This window comes from Sciurus carolinensis, chromosome 8, assembly GCF_902686445.1.
Source record: "Sciurus carolinensis chromosome 8, mSciCar1.2, whole genome shotgun sequence".
Taxonomy (NCBI): domain Eukaryota; kingdom Metazoa; phylum Chordata; class Mammalia; order Rodentia; family Sciuridae; genus Sciurus; species Sciurus carolinensis.
In genome coordinates, this window is record NC_062220.1 from 108,774,549 (window position 1) to 108,801,602 (window position 27,054).

The 27,054-nt window shown below is 41.9% G+C and overlaps 1 protein-coding gene across 4 annotated transcripts in view; it reads right to left on the bottom strand.

The window, feature by feature from the left end:
• Window positions 1–19,612, bottom strand: part of Cobl (cordon-bleu WH2 repeat protein) — a 271,478-nt gene extending 251,866 nt beyond the window's left edge. For 2 of the 4 annotated variants that reach the window (XM_047560611.1, XM_047560608.1), the window contains exon 1: window positions 19,280–19,612. In XM_047560611.1, coding sequence (XP_047416567.1) covers window positions 19,280–19,320 — 41 coding nt within the window. In that variant the 5' untranslated portion in view covers window positions 19,321–19,612. The remainder of the gene's footprint in view (window positions 1–19,279) is intronic. The other 2 variants (XM_047560612.1, XM_047560609.1) reach the window with 2 other exon arrangements.
• Window positions 19,613–27,054: the final 7,442 nt, after the last annotated feature.

Below are 27,054 nucleotides of genomic sequence, written 5' to 3' on the forward strand. Positions count from 1 at the left end.
TGAACTCCAGAAATACCATAATATGAGTAAATATCAAAACCACTATGTTTAGTGAAATAACTAGACGAAAGAGAGAGAGAGAGAGAATATTATGGAATGCCATGGTGGTGGGAGGTGATATCAATGGTGGACCCCAGGGCAGAGGAAGAGGAATGGATAAATTGCAGAGAACCACAAGAGAACTTTTAACAGTGATTAAAAACAAAACAAAACAAAACAAAAACCTCTATATCTTGATTGTGATTTTGAGGGTGTAATCACATGCTGAAATTTGATATTCATCAAATTGCCTATTTTGAAGACAGGCAGTTTATTGTACATAAATATACCTCAATGAAGGTGTTTTAAAAATTCAATGCACCCTTTAATCACACAGAAGAAAAAGAAACTGCTTGAAAATAGCTTAATCTTCAAAATAAGAATGGCATGAGAGATATAATCTTTATGTGAGAACCAACAGAAATTCAAACTACAAGACTAGTTATTCTTCCTTAGTAAGGAGCACTGGATCATGCACTGTATTATCAGTGTATGAACCACAGTCCTTTAGCCTATAGTAAATTATCTAAGTTTTTCATTAGTCAATAACTACCTTAGTCTTAACTTTGTCTAGAGTTTCACATTTTTCTACATTTGTTTCTCCTATCTTCTAACTAAACCATGACATCCTTGGGGCCTAGGAATGTATACAATGTATCCCCTCAGATCCAGTTATTCTTTCATGCATATAGTCTGTGCCCAATATATATAGAATTAAGAATCTTAAATGTATCACTTCTTCAATAAAAGTTATTTCAGGGGTTTATTTTTTAAAAATACTGCTCGATAAAATAAAATCCAAAAAGTAATGCTGACCACATAAATAAATAAAATAAAGGTATTGTGTCCATCTAAAAAAAAAAAAAAAAAAAAAAAAGTAATGCTGTGAGTTTTGAACATGCATAGTCAGTGAGGCAGACCAGCCCTTTGGGACTGTCATTGATAGGGCTATTTTGCAATGCAAACAGGACACTCTGGGACAATGAGGTGTAGGACATACTCCTGGGGCCAAGGGTTCACATTCTTTTTAACTCTCATGTGCCCCTTGCCTTCTGCTAGTCAGGGAGTTATCATGTGCAAGAACTGCCAACACTAGAGCACTCGGGCTCACAGGTGTCCGTACTTCTCCACACCTTTTACTCTCTTTTTTGATCAAGAAGGGAAAAAAAAAAAAAAAAAAAAAAAAAAAAGCCCACCATGGAATAAGCTTCCAGGGGTCTATTTACATGAGCTAATCTTGGTATGATATTCACAGCTACAGCCTGGCTGTGATGTGGGTCTGGGAGGGGTGTTATATTTAAGAACTGCTTCAGCAAAACCATTTTCTGAGAATGCCTTTCATAAAAATAAACTGGACTTATCTGAACCCCACCCAACAAGTAGAATTCATTGCTCCTCCTCCTTTGGATGTTCCTGAAGCACTCTGTACACATTTCTGTAACAGTCCTTGTCCTAAAAACTTGTTAGAGATCCATCCTCCCTTCTGCATCACAGACTTAGGGCAGGAAAATCCAAGATACAATACACACATGAATACTAAATGATGCTAATTTTTTTTTTTTTAGAAAAATCATGTCCCAATTAGATCAATAAATTTTAAAATGGTCCTACATCAGTAAAAATGAATCATTTAATTTTTAAAACTCCATAATATTTAATATAAGAGGATATATGACAAAAATTTAACATAGAGACAATCACACATGTATCATTTTAAATTTATAGTTTGTCTTTAGAAGGAAGATGATTGATTAAATTTTTTTTAAATTAGTGTGGCTTTATGTTTTTTTTTTAACCAAAGGATTATTTTACACAAGTTATATATCTCATGTCTTTTTTAAAGAATTATTTGTGAAAGTTTTTTTTTTTTCTTCAGAAAAATATTCTGCAGAAACACAACAAAATAAATGTCCCTTAAAGTATTTTACAAAATAGTTTTTATTTCATGACAGATACCTGTAAAGGTTTTAAAACCACTTTGATGCTGATGGCTCATTGCAAGGTGTTAAGTATAGCAAGAAGCTAGCTTGAAATCTGGGCTCAACTATGCTTTCCCCAAGTAAGTGCATAAAGCATGTGAAGTGCATTAAAATATACATTTCTTTTTTAAAAAAATAGAACAAATTTGTATTAATTATTAACAATTTTACACTTTTTTTTTTCCATGAAGCACAGAGTTATTTTCCAAACTGACTCCTTCAGGATACTTCAGAATCTTATGCTCATCTCCTCTTGGTTCAAGCTAGAATGACTGGGATTTTATGCTTTACAAGAAAAAATAACTGACTATGATTTCTTTACTCTCTTACCATCTTCCTTCTTTTTTGCTTTTCTTTTCTTCCTTGGTTTTCCCTGACCTAAAGGACAGGCCATCTGGATATTTCCCCTTTATCTCTGAAGTAGTACAGCACACAATCAATACTGACAGACCTTCACAGCATCTGAACACAAATAATAGAATCAGTTGCACAATGCAATATAAACTTCCATTTTTAGTGCCAAATTTGAGGAACAGCACCATGAACTTTACAGTCATTAACTTTTTAAAAAAATTTGTTCTAATTAGTTATACATGGTGGTAGAATGCATTTTGACACACTGTACACAAATGAGCAGAATTTTTTATTCCTCTGGCTATACATGGTGCAGAGTCACGCCAATAGAGTAGTCGTACATGTATACAGGGGTAATAATGTCTGTCTCATTCCATCATCTTCCTACCCCCACACCCTCTGTCCAATACAAAGTTCCTCCATTCTTCCAAACCCCCACCCCCATTATGGATCATCATCTGCTTATCAGAGAAAACATTTGGCCTTTGGTTTTTTGGGTTTGACTTATTTTGCTTAATAAGATCTCCTCCAGCTCCATCCATTTACCTGTAAATACCATAATTTCATTCTTCTTTAAGGCTGATTAATATTCCTTTGAGTATATACACCACATTTTCCTTATTCATTCATCTCTTGAAGGGCATCTAGGTTGGTTCCATAGTTTAGCTATTGTGAACTGAGCTGCTATAAGTGTGTCTGCATCACTGTAATATGCTGATTTTGAGTCCTCTGGGTATAAACTGAGGAGTGGGATAGCAGGTTCAAATGGTAGTTCAGGTCCAAGTTTTCTGAGGAATCTCCATACTGCTTTCCATAGTGGTTGTACCAATATGTAATACCACCAGCAATGAAAAACATACATTTCTTGAAGAGGACATTTTTGTAACAGAATGCAATTATGCCCCATATAGTTTTGTTTTGTTGTCTTTTGTTTTGTTTGGTACCAGGGATTGAACTGAGAGGCAGTTAACCACTGAGTCACATCCCTAGCCCTTTTTATTTTTATTTTGAGACAGGGTCTTGCTAAGACTTTGAATTTGCAATCCTCCTGCCTCAGCCTCCCAAGAGCTGCTGGGATTATAGGCATGCATCACCACATCTAGCTTAGTATTTTGGTTTTTGTTTTGTTGTTTTGTTTTGTTTTATTTTTAAGATCAGCCTGGTCTTCCTGAGAGCTGCACCAAGAGGTTAATGGGCATTTCAGGAACTGATGGGAGGATGAAATGCTAAGAGATAAATAAATTGATCATATTTAGCAAGGACTGAGTATCTGAATCACCTAACAACTCTTGGGCACAATTAGTTGTGTTCCAACCCATGCTGGTTCCATGAGGATCAGGGAAGAGCCTAGGTGTGTCTTTACTCAAAAGCTGCTCTGTAACTTTGAAACATAGCTCTGGTTAAAAACCACCAGTCGGGAATGGAGCTCCCATATTTATTTAGGTAGACTCAGCACCCAGGCTGAGTGATCATAACATTCTTAGTCTGGACAGGGCAATTTGTTGAGGGAAATGGACATTATTGGGATTATACCAGGATAAGAGGTGTAGGTGGGACTGTCCTAAAACTGAGACATCTGGTCATTTTTAAGCACCTGAGGTTTGTGTGTGTGTGTGTGTGTGTGTGTGTGTGTGTGTGCGCGCGCGCACGTGAACGCGCATGAATGTTTTATTTTTTGCTTGGGGGAGGGTTAAATTTTTTTAAATGGCAGGGAAATTTCTCATCACTTTAAGAATATATATAAACAACAGTTCATACTTGTAGAAAGAAAATTGCCACATGAAGCCTTCATTATGTAAAAATGTCAACCTTTAGAAAAGTTTGTACCAGTGCCACCACTAGTGGAATTTGGATATCAAAACCTCCTTTTCAGAGGTCCCTCCAAGCATGTTGTTCATAAGTTTTCAGTTCAACCAACTTGCTTTGGAAAAGGCAGTCAAGCTGATTGCCCTGTGGAAGTTCCAAAATAAGGCCACACATGTCTTCTACTAATCTCTTCAAAAGTTGGGGCCTAATTCTCCTCCCCTGAGTGAGGACTAGACTTAGTGTCTTACTTTTGCAGGTAGAATATGAGGTCAGTGAATGCATGACTTCTAAGGCTAGGTCATGAAAAGCTTCACAGTTTAGCTTTCTCCTTCCATTCCTCCAGTCACCTGCACTTACAGGAGTTGGCTGCCATGTTGTGAGGATACTCAAGCAGACATACAAAGAGTTCCACATGGCAAGGAATGAGGTATCCTACCAAAAGTTAGCAAAAACTGAGCCAGCTTCCAGTTACTTCACATGAATCTAAGCAACAGCTGCAACCTCATGAAAAACCTGAGTCAGAACGATCCAGTAAAACTATTCCTCCAATAAGTTGGTAAGATTTAGGGAGATTTTCTACACAGCATAGATAACTAGTATTTGCAGTCTTCAACCTTATCACCTTTGTGATAAGGCAAGTTTTTATGAGGTCACCTGCTAATCAGGCTATTCCTGCAGCTTGTTGCCCATGTAGGGGCATGCACAGGCAAGGAAGGTATTCTTTTCCCAACAGCTCTGATCAGCTAAAGAAATGGGCTCAGCCCACACAGCCCTGGGAACCAGCACCAATGCAGAAGACATGAGCAGGGCAGACCACATCATTGCTCTTTTTTTTTTTTTTTTCCAGTGCTGGAAATCATATCAGGACCTCATGCATGATAGGAAGCACTCTACCTCAGCTACATCCTGATCCCCACTTCATCACTCTAAATCAGTGCATGAGTCATTCTTCATGTGGAAAATGGAGGGGGAAATGCCTGCCTGCAGGTTCATGAACTTGTCATGAAATTCAGACAAAAATTCAGCTCTCAGGACTTTGAAAGCTGGAAAACATTACATAAACATAACTTGACAGTAAATAGATCCTAACACTGAACATAGCATATTCTTAGACTACTTCAGTAGGTGATAGTAATGAATAGGACACATTCTGTGCAGAAAAGCAAGATACCACACTGCCCAAAAGTATGAGAAAGCCTGGAGTGGCCTTACTGGAGCAAAACACAGAGGACACAGAGGCCCAAGGGTCCATGCCATTTCTCCTAGCATGTAATTCCTTTCTCCTATCTCAACTTTCCTCTCCCACCCCTATATCAGGATACTCTTCTCCCATTCCCTTCTTCAAAATCATTGTTCATAAAGTCAGGAAGTGTCATCTGAACAGCATCCCTAAGCAATAAATAAATGGTGTGGAGCAGAAAAACTAAAGACTGGTGTTAATGGTGAGCAACTAGCAACGTTCCTTTATGCCCTGGGTTCAGACAGCATACTTTCCCAAAGACAGCCAACACAACCTTCCATGGTCTGCATGCACATGCACACACATATGCACAGTCCTCATGAAGCTGGACATTTTTATTTTATTTTATTTTATTTTATTTTATTTTGTGGAACTGGGTATTGAACCCAGGGGTATTATACCACTGAGCTGTACTCTCGACACTTTTTTAAAATTTTGAGACAGTGTCTCTTACTAAGTTACCCAGTCTGACCTGGAACTTGCAATTGTCCTGCCTCAGCCTCCCAAGTCACTGGGATTACAGTTGTGCATCACTACCTCCAGATGGGTTTGGGCATTCTTAAGACACTAAGGAATGCAGTGAGGCTGCTGGGAAATGTCACACGCAGCCACGCCCTACTTCCTGGCTGCCTGGAAGGTGTGGAATTTGCTGTTAAGAAAGTATTATGTTTCAAAGAACTTGTGCAAATCCTCTGCTTCAATATCACTGAGGAACAGAAATGACAAACTAGAGTAATTCAGATTTTACTTATCTTCTCCTGTCTCCTTTTCTTTCTTCTTAAAATCACAAGTTTCAAACTGACTGCAGGATTAATAATCTCCAGTATATTGGCACAGGTGCCAGGGAAACTGACCCATGGCCTGTCTGGAACCTGCTGAAGAATATGAATGGCCTTGGGCCCAGGGTGGCTGGCAGTTCAGGCCAGAGAAGGACAGATCCTATTAACAATAGAAATGGTGCCCAGGGAGGGGTATCATGCTGCTTCCGGGTCACAGGTGTGGGCTTTTATCCTCCGTCCAGTGACATGTCTACACCAGCATTCCAGCAAACAATAAGGGAATGAATGGCTTCAAATTCTTCCCTCCACTCCACCCCAGCTCAGTCTGGGGTTGTTGTTCTTTACTAGACTTTTAAAAAAAAATTTTTTTCTCATTTTTGTTAGTTGTAGATGAACACAATGCCTTTATTTTATTTGTATATTAGTTTATTTTTAAGTGGTGCTAAGGATCAAACCCAGTGAATTACAACATGCCAGGCAGGTGCTCCACCACTGAGCTGCAACCCCAGCCCCTGATCTCACTCTTTATCCTAGTCATACTCTCTCCAGCACAGCTGTGGAACTGCCAAGCTACCCGGGCACCTGGGACTCACCAAGCAGAGCTTCAGGACATCAGCCATGCTGCCCCTTTCTTCCCATTTGTGATGCAGGTGGTAAAGTCAAGCCCTTGTCCCTCGAGGCTGGGTCACTGCCATCTCAGCGGTCCCAGATGGTCTTCACCCTCTTTTCCCTCCTCTCCCTCTTCCCAGCCTCTGACATCAATGAAATATTTTAAGGACAACTTTTGTCCACCAGTGTAGTGCTCTCCCTGTGCTAGGAGATTCTTATGAAATAACCAGAGTGCCGGCCTGGCTAGCAAAAGTCAACAATCTAGCCGCATCCCCAGCATCAGTCTGGAGAGGTCACATAAAGCAATGATACCATGATTCCCAGAAGTTAAGTCTGATAAGAATTCCTACTCCAAGGTATATTGTCTTTTAGTTCATTTTCTGCCACTGTAACTGAAAACCATGGACTGGGAAATTTACAAAGAATAGAGGATTATTTAGCTCATAATTCTAAAACCTGGAAGTTCAAGAGCAGAGCACCCCTATCTGCTTGGCATCTGGTGAGAGCCTTGTGCTATATCCTAACATGGCAGAGGGCATCACATGGAGAGACAGACAAGGGTCAAGCTAGGGTCTCTCTTCCTCTTCTTATAATCCTACAGATGCTGACTGGGGACCCTACCCCATAACCTCATCAAATGCTAATTACCTCCCCAAATCTCAACCTCCAAACACTATCAAAATATGATTTGGGGGATTAAGTTTTCAACACATGAAATTTGTGGGAACATGTTCAAACCACAGCCACATTCTAATGCTAAAGTACAAGACCATTCATTGTTTTCCTAAAGAGTCATAATTCTGGTGATAATCTACAAACTACAGGAACTTAACCTGAGTTCCTTTCACGCCTTGAAAATGAGGCACCATTACTATTTTAGAAGACATTATACAGGACACAAAGCATGGTTATCAATGCATGTTTAAAACATCTTCACATTCTGCCAAACAACTGGGGAATCATTTTTTGGCATATGTGAAATCATTAGTTCAATATTCCCAGTGCAATGCCAAACCTGTGATAAAGACACATCACTGATAGGGTTGCAGTCTCAGAAATAAGCCCTTTTTTCCCCCATCACTGCAACAAAAACCTGTATTTCCTAAATCTGAAGGTTATAAAGTATAACATAAACTAAAAATTTCCAAAGCATCATTACAAAGGTAAAACTATAGACCACAATTTCAGGTTGATGCTTTTATATTCACATGCAGAACACGGAGATATGTAAAAATGCTTTCTACCCTTTTATAAAATATGAAAACATAAAACACAGTTGAACATGGAAGGGAAAGTCCATTATTCAAAAGCAGCCATCAAGGCGCTCTGCCCATCTGACTATAAAGTACTGCTGGTGGTGATGAGAGGCGACACCACCCCAACCCTCCTGGACAGAAGGAGACACAGAAACAGGCAAGGCAGCTTCTTAATCACACCTGCTCTTAGATGTTACATGTGACAAACACGGACATACATTTTAGTCAGCTTTTCTGCTGCTGGGACTAGAAGACCTGACAAGAATAATTTTAGAGACAGAAAAGTTTATTTGAGGGCTCATGGTTTCAGAGGTCTCAGTCCATAGACAGCTGGCTCCATTCCTCGGGGCTCGAAGTGAGGCAGAACATCATGGAGGAAGAGGATGGCAAAGGGAAGTAATTCACACAAAGATCAGAAAGAAGAGGGAGACTCCACTCCCAGATACAAAATTTATACCCCAAAGACACACCCCAGTGATCCACCTCCTCCAGCCACATCCTACCCACCTTCAGTTACCACCCAGTTAATCCCATCAGGGAATTAATGCACTGATTGGGTTAAGGCTCTCATAACCCAATCATTTTACCTCTAAACCTTCTTGTATTGCCTCACACATGAGCTTTTGGGGGGACACCTCACCTCAAACCATAACACACACCTTTCAAAATTTAGCTTATCTACTGATCTAAAAAAAAATGGAATATACAAATGTCCTCTGGTCCGTTCGGCCTTGCTTACACTTTTCCCAGTGGATTTACAGATTTCCTCAGTATTTTGTAGATTATCCAGACAGTCGTTTTTTAGAAATTATATACACCATCACATGTTTAGAATAAGTAAAAACATGTCATCACACCAATGTATGTTTAGTGTTATAAAACCATTGCCCCCATCTAAGTAAAAATGTTATGCAAACATGTGGCCTCTCCACCCCATGAGTTTATCCTTAAAACCAGCCCAGTTTAAAAACAAGCCAGTCATTACTTACCATTAAACTCCTTGGTTAAAGTCTCATTCTTGACATAACAACACTGCATAAGTTTGAATGCAGAAAATGAAAAAAATCAACGTTAAGAAAACATTTCAAATAATGTAATTTTCCTCTGGGGTTGCCATGGCTCATCTAACAAGCAATGTTTTCCATAGTCCAACAGCTAAAATAAAGAGTCGAAATTATATTCTTCCACCTTTGCCTAAGTCACCTACCACTATCAATTTTAACAGTTATAACTGAGGCTTCCGCACATTAAGTCGCACATCATACAGAGGGATAAACTACTTTTATGAAGGTGATTAAAACCAATTTTTTAAAACAAATTAGTAGTTTTTTGAGGGATGTGCATGAACCCTGGGAGACTCAAGAACATGCATAGGAGGTTCAAGAGTGGGTGCTCAATATATTGAACTTTAAGAAAGAAGGCAATGATTTCTTTATTCCAAATGTCTAAATGCAAGATGTAATACGCTATTGTTTGGATCAAGAATGTCCTCCAAAGGTCCATGTGTTAAAGGTTTGGTCCTAAGCTTGGTGGTACCAGAAGGTGGGATAACCTTAAAGAGGTAGAACCTAGTGGGAGTAAGTTAGGTCATTGGGGGCTTGCCCTTGAATGGGATATTGGGACTCCATCCCTTCCTCTCTCCTAGCTTCCCAGCTGTCATGAGATAAACAACTTTCTCTGTCATGCATTCCCCACCATGATGTACTGCCACAGACCAAAGGCCCTGGGGTCAAACAACAATGGACTGAAACTCCTGAAACTGTGAGCCAAAATAAACCTTTTATCCTTATAGGTTGATGGTCTCAGGTATTTTGTCACAGTTAACAGAAAGCTCTAATACAAATAAAGACCAATGGACCCAAGGAGCACAAGCAACACCAGGCACAATAAACTAAGCACCTCTTCTTCCCTCTTCTGCTCAGCAAGTGTCCCCTAAGACATCAACCTTTGGAAGCCTTGCAAGTGCCAAGCATGCCCCGGTCAACAGAACCCACTCATCTGCAGGCAAGAGGCAATGAAAGAATCATCCAGCTCATTAGTGAGACACAGCTTAGTTCAAGGGCTGCCTCAAGCTACCCATACACACACAAAAAAAACCACAATTAGCATTTGTGAGTTTGGGTTCTGCAAAGCTTCTACTTTGAAGGGAGATCATTTATTGGGAAAAGTAGATCTCTGTGCTTTCATTACATGTATCAGCACAAAACAAAGTGAGCTGAGTCACCTCTACTACAAAAGGGGAGGCTTTTCAATGTTTATTAATTCATAAGCCAGGATCAAGGCAGAAACTCCTGCTGGAGGGAGCAGGAAAGTCTGGGTTCAGCTACTGCTGAGTATGATCCTCTCCTACCAAACACCATATATTTCTTTAAAAAAAAAAAAAAATACTATTGAAGAGCCTCAGGAGTTCCATATCCTAGAAATGTAATAGTACTGTTATGATCAAACATACGAAGACAGAAGCTCCTGTATGAGGAAGAAGTCACTTGCAAGTGACTGTTTCTTTAGCAAAATGCTGTGAGACACTCAACCAGTTTAGAAATTCAGCAGAGAGATATCATCAGCCCCTCTGCAGGAAGTCAGAATACAGGCTCTAGCAAAGGGGACTTTGGGAACTGAGTTCTGTGTTCTAGTTGGTGTGGCAGAATGGCCAAGGGATGAGGAATTGGACACTGGACTCCAGACTGAAGAGTCACATGACAATCTAGCCTACAAATGGAGAGGACAGTTACTGTCCTGCTGACTTCAGAGGGCCCCTACGGGAGGGTCAATCCTCCTCCACAGGCATGAAAAGCATGTGACAACCATCCCCGTCAGCAAGAATGTAACATCACCACAAATGACTACAGCAGGGAAATGAGGAGAGTCCTCGTGAGGAACACTCTCAATTCCTCCATTCAGAAAAACTTACAACCAAAAGACCATCATGCCAGAAATGTAAAACAGTAAGTAAAAATAAATTGACAAATAACAAGGTGATATTCTGAAGAAATATCTTTTTGACGTGGTCTAATTTCCAAAGTAGCTTTCATTACTTTTCAAAATGTTGTAAAATTCACACACCAATGTCATTCAGAATATTTTCTTTGACTATGGATCATTCCATTAAAAGCAATTGAATATATCTGAGAAGTGGTAAAGAATAGCAATTTAGGGGACCATAATAGCCTGAGAAATACTCAGACTTCAGTACCCCAATTAACACTTTTTAAATCAAATTCAGTGAGTAGGCAAGAGTCAAAGGGTATCAAAAATTCATTTTTCATGAATGGTGTTATTAAAACACTGGTAACCATTATGACATAATAAGTGGTTTAGGCCCTGAGGAGGAGGTACAAAGTTCCACTTCTACCCAAAACCAATTCTACATGATAATTACAGGCAATGAGATCGCTGGGCAGACGGATGGGGAGTCTTAGCAAGACCCTACTCTCTGAGGCAAATGTCTAGATCTGGCTACAGTCAATTCATCTCTTTCCAACCTAATGGTTTGTTTATTGAATATGAGTGAATTTTTCTCTTAATTAGTGGAGTTATAACCAACAAAACTATATTCGGAAGCTAAAAAATTAGCCATCTGAACAAAAGTGTACACTTCTGCTCAATTTTCACTCCCACCCAAGATTATTTTTAAATACAACTCCCAGACCATTAAGTTTGGAAAAACACTGTCAGAACTGATTTGGGACTCTGTGGCTTGCAGTTTTACCAAGAGCTAGAAGTTAACTTTAACCTCATGCCAACCCACCACATACACACACGTGTGCATACACAAAGGGGTTTTCTCATCTAGTTCCTTAACTATAGTTTGCCATTTAAGTATTTAATCATTTGAGATATTCATACAAAAGTATAAAGTCCTCTTCCAGTTCTCTCATGCTTAGGGCCTCAGAGAGCAGTAAGATGATGAGCTATACAGATGCTCCCCATCATTTTAAGTCAGGTCTCTGTCCTACCTGTCTATCTCCTCCAGCCAGCAGGAAGGCAGGAGACTGACTTTCCCAGGCACAACTACCCTATGGGCTGGAGTTTAAGGATCCCCTTCCCCATCTGTTCAGGCTTCAACCCACTATGAAAAACAAATAGAAGTGACATTGACAAGAAAACAGAGACATCATGAAAAACACATTAGCACTCTGATATAAAACAGAAAGCCCTGGTTATCAGCAGTCTTTAGGATTACAGTCTAGATTTCACTTTCTCCCTGTGGATAGATGGGGACTGACTGCTGTATACATCAGGACTTCACTGGCCACAGAACAGAGTGAAGGGTCTATACCCTCTGCATGCTCAGGACTGTCATGGAGATGCAGTTGGAAATGCCAGACCAAACAGACCTGTATTAGGTCAACCCATGGCCACACCATTTTCTGCGAATTACACTCAGTAAACAAAGGACACATTTTTCAGCAGAGGCTGGAAACTGTCAAGGACATATCTTTCCAAGATACCTGGGGTCTTTTCAGAATCCTGGTGGGAGGAAGAGGAGCCACATACTCACCATAACCACCTGTCCTACCACCTAAAGTCTGAGCTCCTCCTGACCCTCATGAGATTATGTTGGCAGAGGGCTTTGTTCCCCTGCCTCCAAGTCTTTTTTAATGACCAGGTGATAATGGCTGAGTGAAGGGATCTAAGCTAAGGAATATGTGCAATGTGTGCCTTGAAGTCAAGGGCAGGTGCCCCTTCTGCCTCCTTCTCCTCAGGCAGGGCTGGAGCAGATGGAGGCCATTCACTAGCCATGGCAAAGAAACAGTAGAAGGAGGCAGCAGCTGGACAGTAGTTCGTGCCCATTACCCCAGGTACTCAGGAGTCTGAGACAGGAGGATCCCAAGTTTAAGGCCAGCCTGAGAAATTTGGTGAGACCCTATCTCAAAATAAAAAATGAAAAGAACCAAGATGTAGGACAGTGGTAGAGTGCTCCTAGGTTCAATCCTCTGCACTGCAAAAATAAATTAATTAATTAAACTAAATAAAATAACACAATGGTTCCCCAACTTTCTATGTGGACATTTAAAACTAAGAGAAAAAGACATTTTCTCCTCTTGAAGCCACCATCATTCTATGTTCCTCAAAATAAGGCACTAACACCTCTCAAATCTGCAAAGAACAAGGTTGCATTGCTGGCAAGCCAAGTTAGAGCACATCCGTTAGAAATATTTTCATGCCAACTGATCTGTCTGTTCTCATATAGTCTGGCAAAAATAAGATTAAGCAGCAATTTAAGAAAAAGTCAATTTTCTGAAAGAAGGATTTAGCATATTCTGGGAATACTTAGAATCATGTGATTTTAGAGCTTAAGTGAGTCCCAAGATTATTTTATCTGACTCCCTCTCTCATAGAATAAGAAACAGCTCATTTATGGATTGTTTGTGTCCTGTGCCATTCTCAGAAGACACAGAGTAGGATATCCACCTCTGGGGAGCTCAGAAAGCAATGGGTAAGAGATGAGCAAATGGAAAATCATGACCCCAGCTGAGGGATTCTGACAGGCAAAGGCTTGGGGCCATGAGAGACAGGTGTCAGAGAGCTAATCCTTCGGCAGTCCTGGAAGGCCTCAGATAGGAAGCCCCCAGTGCAGCCTTGAAGAGTGACAGGAACCATTCTGGGAAAAGAGTAAAGCTCCCCCCAGCCCACCCCCAGGGCAAGGTGAGAGAAAGTTTGAGAAAGTGAGAAGAATTCTGGAAGGGAAGCTGAGATGGCCAAGGGAGAATAGGAAAACCAGCGGTGAGAACCTCGCCATCCACTATGGAGTCACTGTTCACAAACAGCGATTTAAATCTAAATTAATTAAAAGTTAATAAGGTGAAAAGGTCAGTTCCTCAGTTGCACTAGTCACATTTCAAGTGCTCGGTATCACCCATATTGGGCAGCACTGATAGAGAATATCCATTCTGGCGGGAAGTGTTATTAGACGGCTCTGGGCTGAGCAAACCTGCAGGAGCCATACCATGAGATGTCTGCAGGCCACACTACGAAGGGTAAATTTAATTTTGCATGACTGGCACCAGGGCCTAAATCTCATTCCTGACCCAATGTTCTTTCCACTCACCCTTCCTGTCTCCTTTGATAGGAGAAAGTCAAATAGGATTAACAAACAAGCAGAAGGCATTTCGAATCAGGGAAAGTTACCCTGCCTGGCCCAGAAAAGCAATGATCCCCTCACCTGCACTAATTGTGGGTGTAAGCCTGTCCACGTATCCAGGGAGAGCAGATGCCCTTGCTGCCCTCTGTCTGAAGGAACATAGGGAACATCCCAAAGGCAATGACTCCTCACCTGTGATCTCAGGCAGTGAAGACTAGCCTGCCATGAGAAGAATGGGAGAAGGAGGAGCCAGGACTCCTGATCTAGCTGGCTCCTTCTTGGAGAGATTTGTGTCATTTTTTAAGGGATAAGAACTTTAATGATTTTTCTAAATCCATCAGAGTCACTTACAAAGGTCCAACTTGGTTGGGTGGAAGTGGGAATTGGATATACAAAAGTACTTGTGATCTGAAAATTTGTCTAATCCAATGTGCCTAAGTAAAATATATTTTGACAGTTGATTTTAAAAGTGTGTTTGTTTGTTTGTTTGTTTTAATACAAATGTTTTTGGCTGAAGCATTTACTCTAATTGGGCCTGGCCTCTGGGAGACATGGTCCTGGTCGGCAGCAGCTCACAGCTTGATGAGGACAACTAGATGCAGATGTTAAAATCCTTAAGGTCACAGGGTATTTCCCAGCTTTTCCTCAGCCATCTCTCTGCTCAAAAGCATGGGGAAGTTCCCTGAGACATGCAGTAGGAACTGCATATATTATTGAAGTCTCATTGTCATTTGTCACTCTAGCGTCCACAGCAAACTCTAAGCTAGAATAATGAACATTAGGTCTTGAAAGCAATTACATTAGTTTTGTAAAAAGCAACTGAAACCATATAAAGCAGGCATGATAAAAATTGCTTAATACTACTTCAGAAAGACAGGTAAAAAATAAAGAATTATGGAAACAGGAAGGGAAAATGGTCTAAGACAATGCTACTCATCAATTTAGGTGCTGAAAACCAGTGAAAGGCCCTTGACAATTCAGAAACACTTGTGTGTGATAAGGTAGAAATGAGACAACAAAGGAATGAAATGAAGGAGTGAGAACTAAAATTTACAATTTACTTAAGTAAATACATGAAAAATCATGTTTCTTTACATTTTAAATAAAGAAAAAAATACAACAATGAAAATATGTAAAAGTTTTCCATGGGTCATGAAATATCAAATCTATGTTCTGCTATAGAACAAGGCAACTGAAATGCATCACTAAAATTAACTGGCACATAAAATCCACAGAAACCATAATTAATGTAGATGGGAAAAGACGAAGGACTGTAGGGAAACACCACATAAAAAATAACTCTGTTAAATGTTTTTACTTATTTCAAGCCTAAATGAAAACCAAATCTTACTGTATTTCAAATTTGCACATCCTCTATCTAAACACTACTTCAATATCAAATATTTCTGCTCATTTTTTAAAACTTTTGACCAACTACAAAATCAAATTGAATCATAAATTTAACAACAAAGTACAAAAGGTCTTAGAAACTTAAACTAGTTATTACAGTGTATAGCTATATCCTATAATCATTGCTTTCTTAATAACTAAGGAAATACACTTGGGTGCACACAGTTATGACTTCATCTACCAGATCCCAAATTAAAGGGGCCACTGAATTCAGGCCTCCATGTAGGCGGGGACCATCACCCCTTCTGGGTCACAGTGTCACCCAATAATAATCTGTTCTGCCTATGCAAGGGAGAAGGTCATAAGAGAAAAACTGGAGGGGCAGCAGACAGGAATCCCAGGGGCAGGAAAGACTCCACATTTTACCAATATCTTCCTATCAAATTTTAATTGTAGTTCAGCTCCATCATTCTAACACAATCGCTGAGAAATAATAAAAATGCCCTATGATTATTCAATATCATGACAGGAAATAGGCAACTACTCGTTAATAAAAATTATGACTACAAAAGAATAAAATGCCTAGCCTACTCTCCATTTTACATGGAGAAATCCCTAATCCTTAATGATGACAGTTTTAAATGAATTGCCAAAATAACTAGTTCAGAAGTAACATCTTTTAAAAATAAAGCTCAAATTAAGTGGTTTTATGTAACAGATAATTATTATACATGCTCTCACTTAAAAAATGTAAACACATTCATTAATATTTTAGTCAAAAGCAAAAGGGTCCAGAAACCTAAACTTAAGATAGTGTATAATTTGCTAATATTTAATATCTATAGGTTTAGAAGATTTGATACAAAATGTGATTGTGGCTGGCCCCTGTTATTTATTATAAAGAACAGGGCTTCTCCATTTGATATTATATTGGCTGTTGACAGTAGTAAGAATAGCTTGTTACGCACATCAATTAATTTTTTTCAAATTACTTCTTGTTCTAATAACTTAATTAAATAATAAATTTATAAAGAAATGAATAACAGCTATATCTGTGAGGCCTATTGATTTTTACATAAGGAAACTGCCAAAACACAGCCTTTGATCAAATGCACCCACTGTTTTGACATTTCATGTCATTAGAGACTCCTCTACTCTACAAAAAATGTGTGCTTCCTCCACGGGGAATAAACAAACCAAACAAATAACCATCACCCTGCCAAATCCCAAATCTTCTGTTCCTTATCCATACATGGTCCAATGTAAAATTTAGCCTGAGTTTCACAACAGGTGACTACTGGGATGGATCCCATAAATATTCAAACAGGTAAAATAAAAGTAAACAGAGTATGGAATTAAATATCTTTTAAAACATCATCAAAAGGTTTTCCTTTATGTTCTAGAATACTCTGTCAATTACCCTTCAAATTGTTCCAAACTGAGCATTAAAATTCCACAAACAATAGTTGTTATTTACTGGTTAGAATCTGCGGCCTCCTTCCTAAAAGAACATTTTCCCAGACAGTTGTTAGTCATAGTCATTTAATTAAATTACTAATAAAAAATATAATTTCAGTCCAAGTAAACTTTGTAACTATATTAATAATTACTAAGATACAAAATCAGTAAGTTTACATTCACCAAGCCACCTGCCCCTCCAGTAATCCTCAAAAAGGGCTCCACAGGCCGCATTTTAAAATATGCCTTCTCCTGAATTCACTGTGCCCATTCCAGCCCAACTCTACACAGCCCAAGAATGACACAGAGTTTCAGTCAACAAAAAGGACAGTAACAAATTCATCACATCAGTTGTCTGCGGTCATGTGGGAAAATAGCTTACAAGAAGTTTGATTTTATAACCAACCTTTGGAGTGTCAGATAGAAAATGTTTCCCCTGAGCACACTGCAAACACTGTCTTATTCTGAATGTACCAGGAGAAAAGGAGATGGTAATTTCAGCAACATATCAACAGAATCTTACTGCTCTAGATTATGTACTAAAACCAGAAATTCCACAGTTCTTTCTCTCCTTTATGATAAGGAGGCAATACTCCTAAATAATAAAAATATTCGAAAGCCTAATGTCACTTCTTTCCTCAGATTCTAACACAAGATACCTTATTATTAAACTTTTAATTCTTTCCTGAAAAATATAAATTCTTAATTTTTCTTTGTGTCTCACATGTGAAGGCTAATCTGTGCTCTACAATTTTGTGATGGCACACCTCGGTTTACCTCTTGCTACATAACAGCAGATTAGAAAAAAAAAAAAATGGTTTCACTTCTATAATCAGGCTCCTTTAAAGGTTTTTACTGGATAGTCTTTGGACACAGTTTTGGTGACCTCTTAAATGTTCTCTTCTTCATATTTATTTATAAGGTGATAGTGATAAAATAATTTAGTCTCCTTAAACTCATGTAATAGTCTTCAGAAAGTCACAGGCTTAAAGGTAATTGTTTCACGTTTCCCACTGTTATTTTGGGATACCTATTTCCATGGAAAAGGATTTTCCATATTTATTTTTTTCTGGGGGGGTGGGGAGTTGGTTTGTTCAAAGAAAATTACATAACCACAAGTAAGTGCATGCAAAAATTAAAAAAAAAAAAAACTTAACATTCCTCAGCTTCAAGATTATTTGAAGTACTGGCCTAGCAAACTTTTTGCTGGCGTTAAAGGGAGAATTAATAATAAATAACCAGTTTTTGAACCTTTTACACACTTGGGCAACACACCGCCTTATGGGCATTGGGCAGTGTGAGTCAGTGGGGCAAAAGAAAAGAGATTTGTTGTCCCCAAAGCTGCTTCCTACAATCCAGTTGCTACAGTGGAAAGTGGGCCCATTCGGTGAGCAGGTGCAGGGCCCACCCCAACCACTCATTCCATTTGCAAGACTCATAACACATTTGCTCCAGGCAAGAGAGGGAGGTCGAAGGTCTGAGGCCCACAATGAAATCCACCAAGTGCGCAAGGGCTGCGCGAACCCTGCGGTGCAGCAGAAGGCGCCCTGGTCGGCCCAGGCATGGTTCAACCTGTTTCAAGATCCCACTAAAGGGTAAAATGGTTTGTCCCGTATTAGGCAAGTTATTCTTTCTGTAAGTAGAACACTGAAAGTGATATATAATCCCTACGCGCAAGGTATGGGGATGGCAAACAGATACACAGAAAGGTTTAGGCAGAAGTGCAGTCTCGAAGACAGGGATGCAGGGGTTTGAGACCCGTACGGATCTCACCCCTGAGCCTCGGTCACTGTCAAGGGAAACAGGAGAATAAAGGCCCGGGAGGGGCAACAGTTGTCAGAAACACCTTCAGACAGTACCTTCTGCACACACCTGCCGAGATCGCCCGGCCAAGAAGGCCTTCGAAGTCGCGGAACCCTCCCCTTCATGTGGCAGGGAACAGCGGGCTGGGCTACTTCGGCTGATGAGTGTTGACTTTAAGTGGAACACCGCAAGAGGCAAGCCAGTGACATAGCTGGTGCCGGAGACCGGGTGTACCCCTGCCTCCTCCTCAGCCTGCTGCGCGAACACTCGGAACTAGGTGGGGGCTCTGCCAGAAAGGGCTCTCCACACAAACCCAGCCCGCGCGGAAAGTGCGCTCGGGCCTCTGCCTGACACGTTACCTGAGCAACAACCCCGGCGCCCCAAGCACACAACACTCCCACCGCTAGCACCCGCAGGCGTGGGCCCATGGGCCGAGGAGCGGCGTCCCTGCCCCGAGCGCGCAGCCCGGGCGCGGCGCCCCGGCCGAGCGAACCCCCGCCCCAGCCCGCAAGCCCGCTTACCCGGTAGGGGGCTTGGCCACCAAGGCGCCCGACGCGTCCATGGTACCCGCGGGCCAGCGGGCCGCGGTGCTCGGTGCTCGGCCAGGCGGAGTCAGGCGCTGGCTGCGGCCGCCGCCGCCGCCGCCCTCATTCACTTTTTCCGCGCTGACCCATCGTCCTCCCACGCGGGGCCGGCGGAGGACAGCGGCCGAGCAGAGAGGACGGAAGGGGCTGGGACGGTCCCGGGCGGGCGGGGGCGCCGAGAGCGCGGGGAGGGGCTGGCGGCGGCGTGGGGCGGGGGCGCGGCGCACCTTGCTCCCCGCGCCCCCGCCCAAGCCGGCTCCGCCGCGCCCACCGGCACCGCCCCCGCTCCGCCCGCCAGCCCGCGCGCTGCTGCTCCGGGAGCGCTCGGCCCCGTAGCGCAACTGCGGCAGGGGTTGAACGCCACCTGGGCCGCGACCCACACCTCTCCGCCACCACGAGGGCTTTTTAGCACTCCCCAAAAGAAGTGTTTTCGTCTCTGGTCGTTGAGAGAGGGGGTAATCCTGAGGTTGCCCACCTCCCACTCCAAGCCGAGGAGATGTCGGGGAGAGAAACACCTGACAACCTGCAGACAAGCCCCGGAGAGCCAAGCTGGAGGGAATCTGGTGCCGCTCTCCCAACACTGGATCCCAAGAGAACCTTTATCTGTGCAACAAAGACCTAGTTCGCGGGGTGGGGGCTCTAAACGTGGGATGTTTAACTGTCTGCACTTGAGAACTTGTGAAACCCCTCCCCACAACCCGGTCCTAGGAATCAGAAAAGATGGAAGCTAAAGTGTGGCCCGGCTATGCCAACAAAAACTTCACTCTGGGTGCCTTTTCAAGTTTGCGGGCCTGGCCGGCTGGACGCTGCTAACAGCCACTATCGTCCAGCCCCGCGATCTCAGTACCTTCTGGCTGGCTAATAAGCTGCAGAGGCAGCCGGTTCTGGGGCTGAGCAAGTCAGTAAGCAAATCTTCTGAAGTCTCACCTCCAGTTTTTCTAATTCCCCCCAAGAATACAAAAATGATCCCGGTTGGTATGAATGTCTGGCTACAAAAATGACAATTTCACATAGGTCCAACGACTGAGATAAAAGGCCAATAAATAAGATATAAGATCAAAGACTGCATACCGATCTGCATTAGAGTTCCCTCTAGGGATCCTGTAACAAGCTGAAGAATCCAGAAACCTTCCTGATCCATTCTCCGATTTCTGTCTTTTTAACTAAAGGAGGAGACCTTTCTAGGTACTAACTGCAAGTTCTGCCATGGCTGCAGGGCCTTGGGTGTACCAAACCTGGGGCCCACCCAGAACATGTGTCTCTACCCCGGTAGCCCAGCGTCCCCCAAGTCTTCAAATGCAAAATACACGGAGCACTTTTCCATCTGGAGGATGAAGGTGTTCCTCCCCAGCACTTTTCTCTTGCTGTTTCTCATTCTGTGGGCTCTGCTTAGATATCAGCTCCCCAGGGAGGTCTTTCCTGACACATCTGTATGAAAGCACAGCCTCAGTTCAATCCCCTTGTTGCTTCTCTGGTTCCTATTTATATTTCCTTTGAGCATTTATTACTGTGTGTATATGCTTATATGTATACGTGTACATATATATTTTTGTGTGTATATTTATAAATAGTGTTACTTTATGCTTGTGGATATAAAATTACATATGGGCACATATAAATGTGGAATATAAGTATATTTGTACATATCATAACATACATTCTCCTCATGTGTTTGTCATGGGGCTCCTCCCCTAGAATGTGACCTCAGTGAGTGATGGACTTTTGCCTATTTTATGCACTACTCTCAGCATTTAGGATAATGCCTGGCAGGGTGGAGTGAGGGTTCACTAAAGAGAATACACTGAATGAATCAGTGTGTAGCACTCTTTCTGGGTGTGGGTATCAGAGCAAAGAGTCCTTCCCAGAAACTCCTGAGGCCCCTCCTTGCTCTGAACACTAGTATGGGAAAGGGTAACCTGAGAGAGCTCAGAGCTGAGAAGGAGGCACTGTGGGCCTAGACCCCACTGAGGGCCCCAAGAAATTAGGCTGGGAGGCAACATGTGATCCAAAAGTCAGGTAATAACAGTAAGTCTGGTGGGGTAAAAGCACAAAATAACCCAGTGTCCCAAACAGTAGGCAGAGACAGCAATAGAAAGTCATAAACAGTTTCTCAGTGTCACAGAAAAAGGATCAGAAGGTTCATCTCCAAGTTGAGTTTCTTGTTGCTCTCCCAGAAGGGAGGTCCAGGTAGCTGCAGGCCTGAACAACCTCAGATTCTAGGAAGGTTACCAAAGATCTCAGATCCAGAAACTTAGCAGAGACCTGTGTCCAGAAATGGGGTAAAGGGTAAAGTCTCAGGAGAGTTGTCACAGTAAGGCAGAGGCAAGGGTCAGGCTTCCCACCAGCAGCAGGGGTGAGCTCCAGAGGCCTTTGGCATACAGTCCAAGTGGACCAGGCTTGATAATCTCATTTGTCATATCTGGGTTGGGGCTGGGGCCCAGAATCCAACTTCTCTGTGTATTGCAACCCCAACTTCTCTTACTGATAAGGGTACCAAGAAATCCACCCACATGTAGTTGTATTCCAAAATTTTGCAATTCAACAGATATTTTTGAGTATGTACTATACTTGTCAGCTATATGTGCAATATGTAGGTGGACACGTAATAGCTAGACAAGGAAACAAAAGCAGACGGGCCACAGTGCTTTAGACAGAGGGTGGGATTCTGAAATAGAGGGCAAGAAAGACAAAGGTCTTGGGGGGAGTGGTCATGTATCAGTTGCCATGACTGAACTGACCTTTGCAGTCCCTGAGGGGAACATTCTCTTTTTTGTACTTTTTTACTTTGATTAGGGTAAATGGCACAATCTCATGTAAGGGCACTAATTCGAGGGAAAGAGTATTCTTTACCAATTTATCCCTACATGAACTTTAAGACATCCTTCATAACCTAGCATTTTCCAGATACCCACCATCACTAAATCATTCATTTTATAGTACTGTAAATAACCAAGAATATGCTGATAAATTCTTTAAAATGATTTTTTTTAAAAAAAGGCTAAATATATAATGTTTTCTAATTTGCTTCATATAAGTGGTACAACTGGGCTGATTTCACGCTTACAATCATGAAGTCACTAAACATGGAGTTAGAAATAGGCCACCTGGCTACAGGTCTCCAGGACTCACCTTCCTACAAAGCATATGAATATAGTACCTGTCATCCATAGAACACAGCTGAGCACCTCCTTTGCACTCCAAGGCCCTGTTTGTATTTTGTGCCAGTTATAACTGGTGGGCCTGGCTATAGCTCTGGATTACAATGGCAGCAGCTCCTGTCCCAAGAAGCAAGAGCTGTCAGTGGTGTTGAGAACCAGTGCAAGGCTCCTGGATGAACAATCTTGTCTTGCACCATTCCTCTTTTCCTCCTAAGTCTCCTCGCAAGCCTTATATTTCCCCTTGCACAGCCACCCAAAGCCTTAAGAGGCCCTGTCAAGATACATTCAGCCACAGCACAGCCAGGAATCAACAAGGTTGGGTGCCTAGGATGGACTTGAGTCACATCGAAGACAAAGACAGAGGCAAAGAGAGCCAGCTTAGGGCAGTACCTCCAGAACTTGAATATGCACAAATGCTTCTTGGGATCTCATTTAAAATGCAGATCCTGATCCAGAGCCTGGGGTGGGACCTGAGGGTCTGCATTTCTAATAACCTCAGGGAGACAGGGAGGCTGCTGGTTCAAGGACAGTATTTTGAGTAGCAAAGGCTTAGGGTCACACACACTAGCTTTTGGCCGGATCCTGCACCTAGTGGTGGTGTTGCCAAGAGCAAATTACTTCTCTGTAGGCTTTTTCCTCACAGAAATATGTTGCTCCTTGTCAGGACAAATAGCATTGGAATAGCCCTCCCACATTCGTCTGATAGTTATGATCCACAAGCTTGTGTCAGGTGTTAGCAATTGGGAAGGACATTCAGAGAAGATGTTCTGATTTCCAGGAATCCTGAAACTGGTGTTAGGGCTGGGGATTGGAGCTACATTCCTGGGTGGAATAGGAAGGACCAAGAGAGATCAGATGAGGCCATAACAGAATTAGATAGGAGGTGATTGGTTTGAGTTATTCCTGTTTGAGGCCCTTGAGTGGACCTACATGTTGGGTCTCAAAATCACCAATCTGTGAACTGAGTTAGTTTCCCCACATTCTCTATTTTATTTCTTTTGAACCACTCCCAGCACTTAGACATAAACACCTCTGTCTCCTCCTTTCTTTGAATAGTAGTTATAATTATCAATTCTATGTCCTTAATGAGAAATAAATATCTGTTGACTGAATTACTAACTCTATCAATAGTCAACATTTAAAAACAGTGACTGGGTTCCAAGTACTATGGTAAAATGTTTAACAACCCTAATCATTTATTATTTAAAACAACCCAAAAATTTCAATGGTAGAGTGCTTGCCTATCATGCGTGAGGCCCTTGGTTCAATCCCAAGCAATCCTTGCAAAAGAAAAATCAAGCCAAAATCTAGGTACTATTGTTGTCCTTATTGTACAGTTGGAAACATCAAAAATTAGGGAATTTCACAAAGTCACGCACGATTACACAGAGCAAGACTGTGTGCTAGGGCAACCTTCCCCTAGACTATGTTCTCCTGCAAGCACCAGTTAGTTTCACTTATGCCTGCCACCCAGCTCTCCTGTAAATGATTCAATGCAGAAGCAGTGCCAGCACTTAGTATTTGTCAGCAAATGTGTGCTGCACTCACTGCCAAGCAGCAAATGGAGAGAATGTGTAGGTCTGGCTCTCCTGCCACTTTGTCATGAAGCTTTTATTTAAGCCACCAGCTGTCATCATTTTTCTCCTGGTGAGATCACACTGAGAGCTCCACTTCCCGTTGAGGGAAGCCTCTCTTCACCTCTCTGCCGAGTGTGAGGTCTGTGAGCTTACGTAACATTGCACCTACAGCCTCAGCCCACACAAGAATTATGCAACTGCGTATAGGATTCCTTGCAGTGTTTTCTGGAAACATGAATCTCTTCGAATACACATCCATAGAATTTTGACTAAAGCAGATTTTCTGACCTGGGACAGTTTGTGTTCTGTCTTTATAAATGACTTTGCCTCAGAGAACTTGCCTGGTCCTAAGTGAGCTGGAGGTGAAAGGCTTGTTACTCTACAAATAAGACAACGTTCTTCATGTTTGTTCAATTTAATTCCATTCTGATGTCTGTCCAAAAAACAAACTGGACTTTATCAGCATTCCACTTTCTCTTTCATACTGTGCTGTATATCACATACTATTTTCTAATTTGGTCAAGAGAAAAGTAATCAACTAATGGAATATAACTACATTTCTAAATTCTCGATTTATAGTTTCAAATATTAGTGGCATTTTGTGCCAAACCATGGAATCCTTCCCAGAATGATAATTTGATCTTTCTATGGGCTACATTTACCAAGGAGAAAAAAGAGGAGGGAGTGGCTTTAGTATTCCTGCATTACCAAATACTAATAATTAGGAGGGCTCCCAACTGACTTCTATGCTGTTTATCTTTAGCTTTAGGTCAGTCCAGGCATGTTCAAGGGACAGAGGAAGGAGGTGAACTGCAAGGACTCACATCCCATGAGGAGCTGAAAAGCCTTCTAGAAGGGTCTCATCCTAGGGGTTTAGGGTGGCAAAGTGCAGGGGATAATCAAGGACTGAAGGGTCTCTCAGCATCATGGTTGGGGAATTCATAGACTCATGTGGTGTTGCACAGATTGTGACCTGTTTTGGTCTCTTGTAGCTCCAGCAGGTGCAAGTGGAGCAGGGTAAGCGCCACATCACTGTGTGGTATGGTTGTGAAGGAAGACCCTAGGCAGAGAGGTGGCTGTCAGCACCTAGCACCAGCACCTCTCTGCAGCAAGGAGGGTCAGAGGGCTGAGGGATGGGGGAAGCCACCAGGTGTGGCAGGATTACTGATCTGTGCAGTACAGGAAGAACATCTTAGGGAAGGCTCAGAGCTGTCAGTGACTTGCAGTATCTTAAGGGTGATGGATAACAGAGAACATTCTCACTCATCACTCTAGTTGGACTTTATTTTTACTTGCAAGTTAGGGTAGCCTAGGAAACATGGGTTGTATAATGAACATACTCCCCAGGATTATTTTTGGAGGCCTTTAAGAATCCAAAGATTCATAAAAATGGTGGCGGAGGCTTCTAACTTTCTCTATGACAAAATTTCAGGGAAGACCTTTATGTCATGGCTTTATGACAAAAGTTCACTGTCTGTTCAATTGGCAAATCTTCACACACACAAACAACAGACTCATATTCAGCATTCTTTACCTGAAGAACAGTTTAAACTGCCTATTGAGTCAAAAACACTATGACAGAGGAGAGATGCAGCTGCCTAAAAGGATGGAGTATCTTGCCAGCCAAGGGTGTCTCCTTGCATGCATCTCCCCTTGTTCAGCAATATCACACGCTCCTCTTTGATGAGGTCTCCTTTGCCATTTCATTTTACTTTCTTTTTTCTTTTTTTTTTAAATGAAAGCAGAATGGAATGTCAGATCTGAGATTGCCTCACAGCTATTGTGCTCAATTTTCTAATCCCATTCTTTTCTTTTGTTTTACTCATTGAAGAAAAACAAAGATGGTGGTGGTGGGGTCTTGGGGAGAACATACCAACATAAGCAGGTATGCTAAACTGTGCAGAAATAGGACCTTCCCACACTTCCAGATTAGACATTAACCCAAGTGAACAGATCTCTCAAATGCAGGCAGCTCTGGAATGTTTACTCCTCTGTAGGTATTACATTTTTGTTTTTCCAATCGATCACTTAAGCATCACATGCCTCTTTGGCAGATGTCAGTTTTCTCCATTTTGAGATCACTAACCCTGTGGAATGATCCAAAAATATCATGGGCTGAATAGGGACGGCAGTCAGGCCTTGCTGATCACCAGCCTTAGAGAGAACAGGAGCCCATAAATGTTGTGATTGATCATTGCCAACCTGCACAGTAGAGGGGTGCTGCTGAGCCCACAGTTGCTGGGGTCTCCAAAGCAGGTTAGTTCTTGCTGGACATAGGACTTCACTGAGGGACACTTGGTGAGGATGCTTGTGTTTATACTTTTCAGGAGACAGCTTTTTCTAGACCTTGAACAGAACATCAGGGCCTATTTTCAGGGCACATACTTGATCCAGGGAACCAAAGAAGAGGGTAGGAGAAAGAGTAGATTTTTGAATTCTAGAGCCAAGAGGCCTAAGACCACCTCTCATCTCATTTCCAGCTCTCTTCTAACCAGAATGAGGCAATGAATTGCAGCCATGTAAAGCACAATCTTGCTGAGGTCATTCCTCTGAGGTCAAAGACATTTGCTCGCCAACATTTGCATAACTAGTCAAAATGGTGAAGTGATTCTGAGAAGAACAAAGTGAATCTGATTATTGGTGACTCTCTGCCTCTTCTGCCTGAACCAAGCTGCAACCAGCTTCCTCTCTAAAGAAGAGAAGATAGCAACCCTGCTTATGGACACAGGCTTATCTGCACCTGAAGGTCAGCAACTTGACTCCATAGTCACTACTACAAGAGTGGGAGCAGGACTTAACCAATCTTATCCAGAGATAAGGACAGCAGGATGATGCCAGGGCCTCCAGGTGGTCAGGATCTGTCAAACTGCCGTGCAAGTGAAGAAAAAGAACCTAAGCTACTAGAACCAGAAACCAAAAAGGGAAAAGCAGTGATATTAAGAATTTACTAACTTACTATGTGAGTCAGTTTTCCATT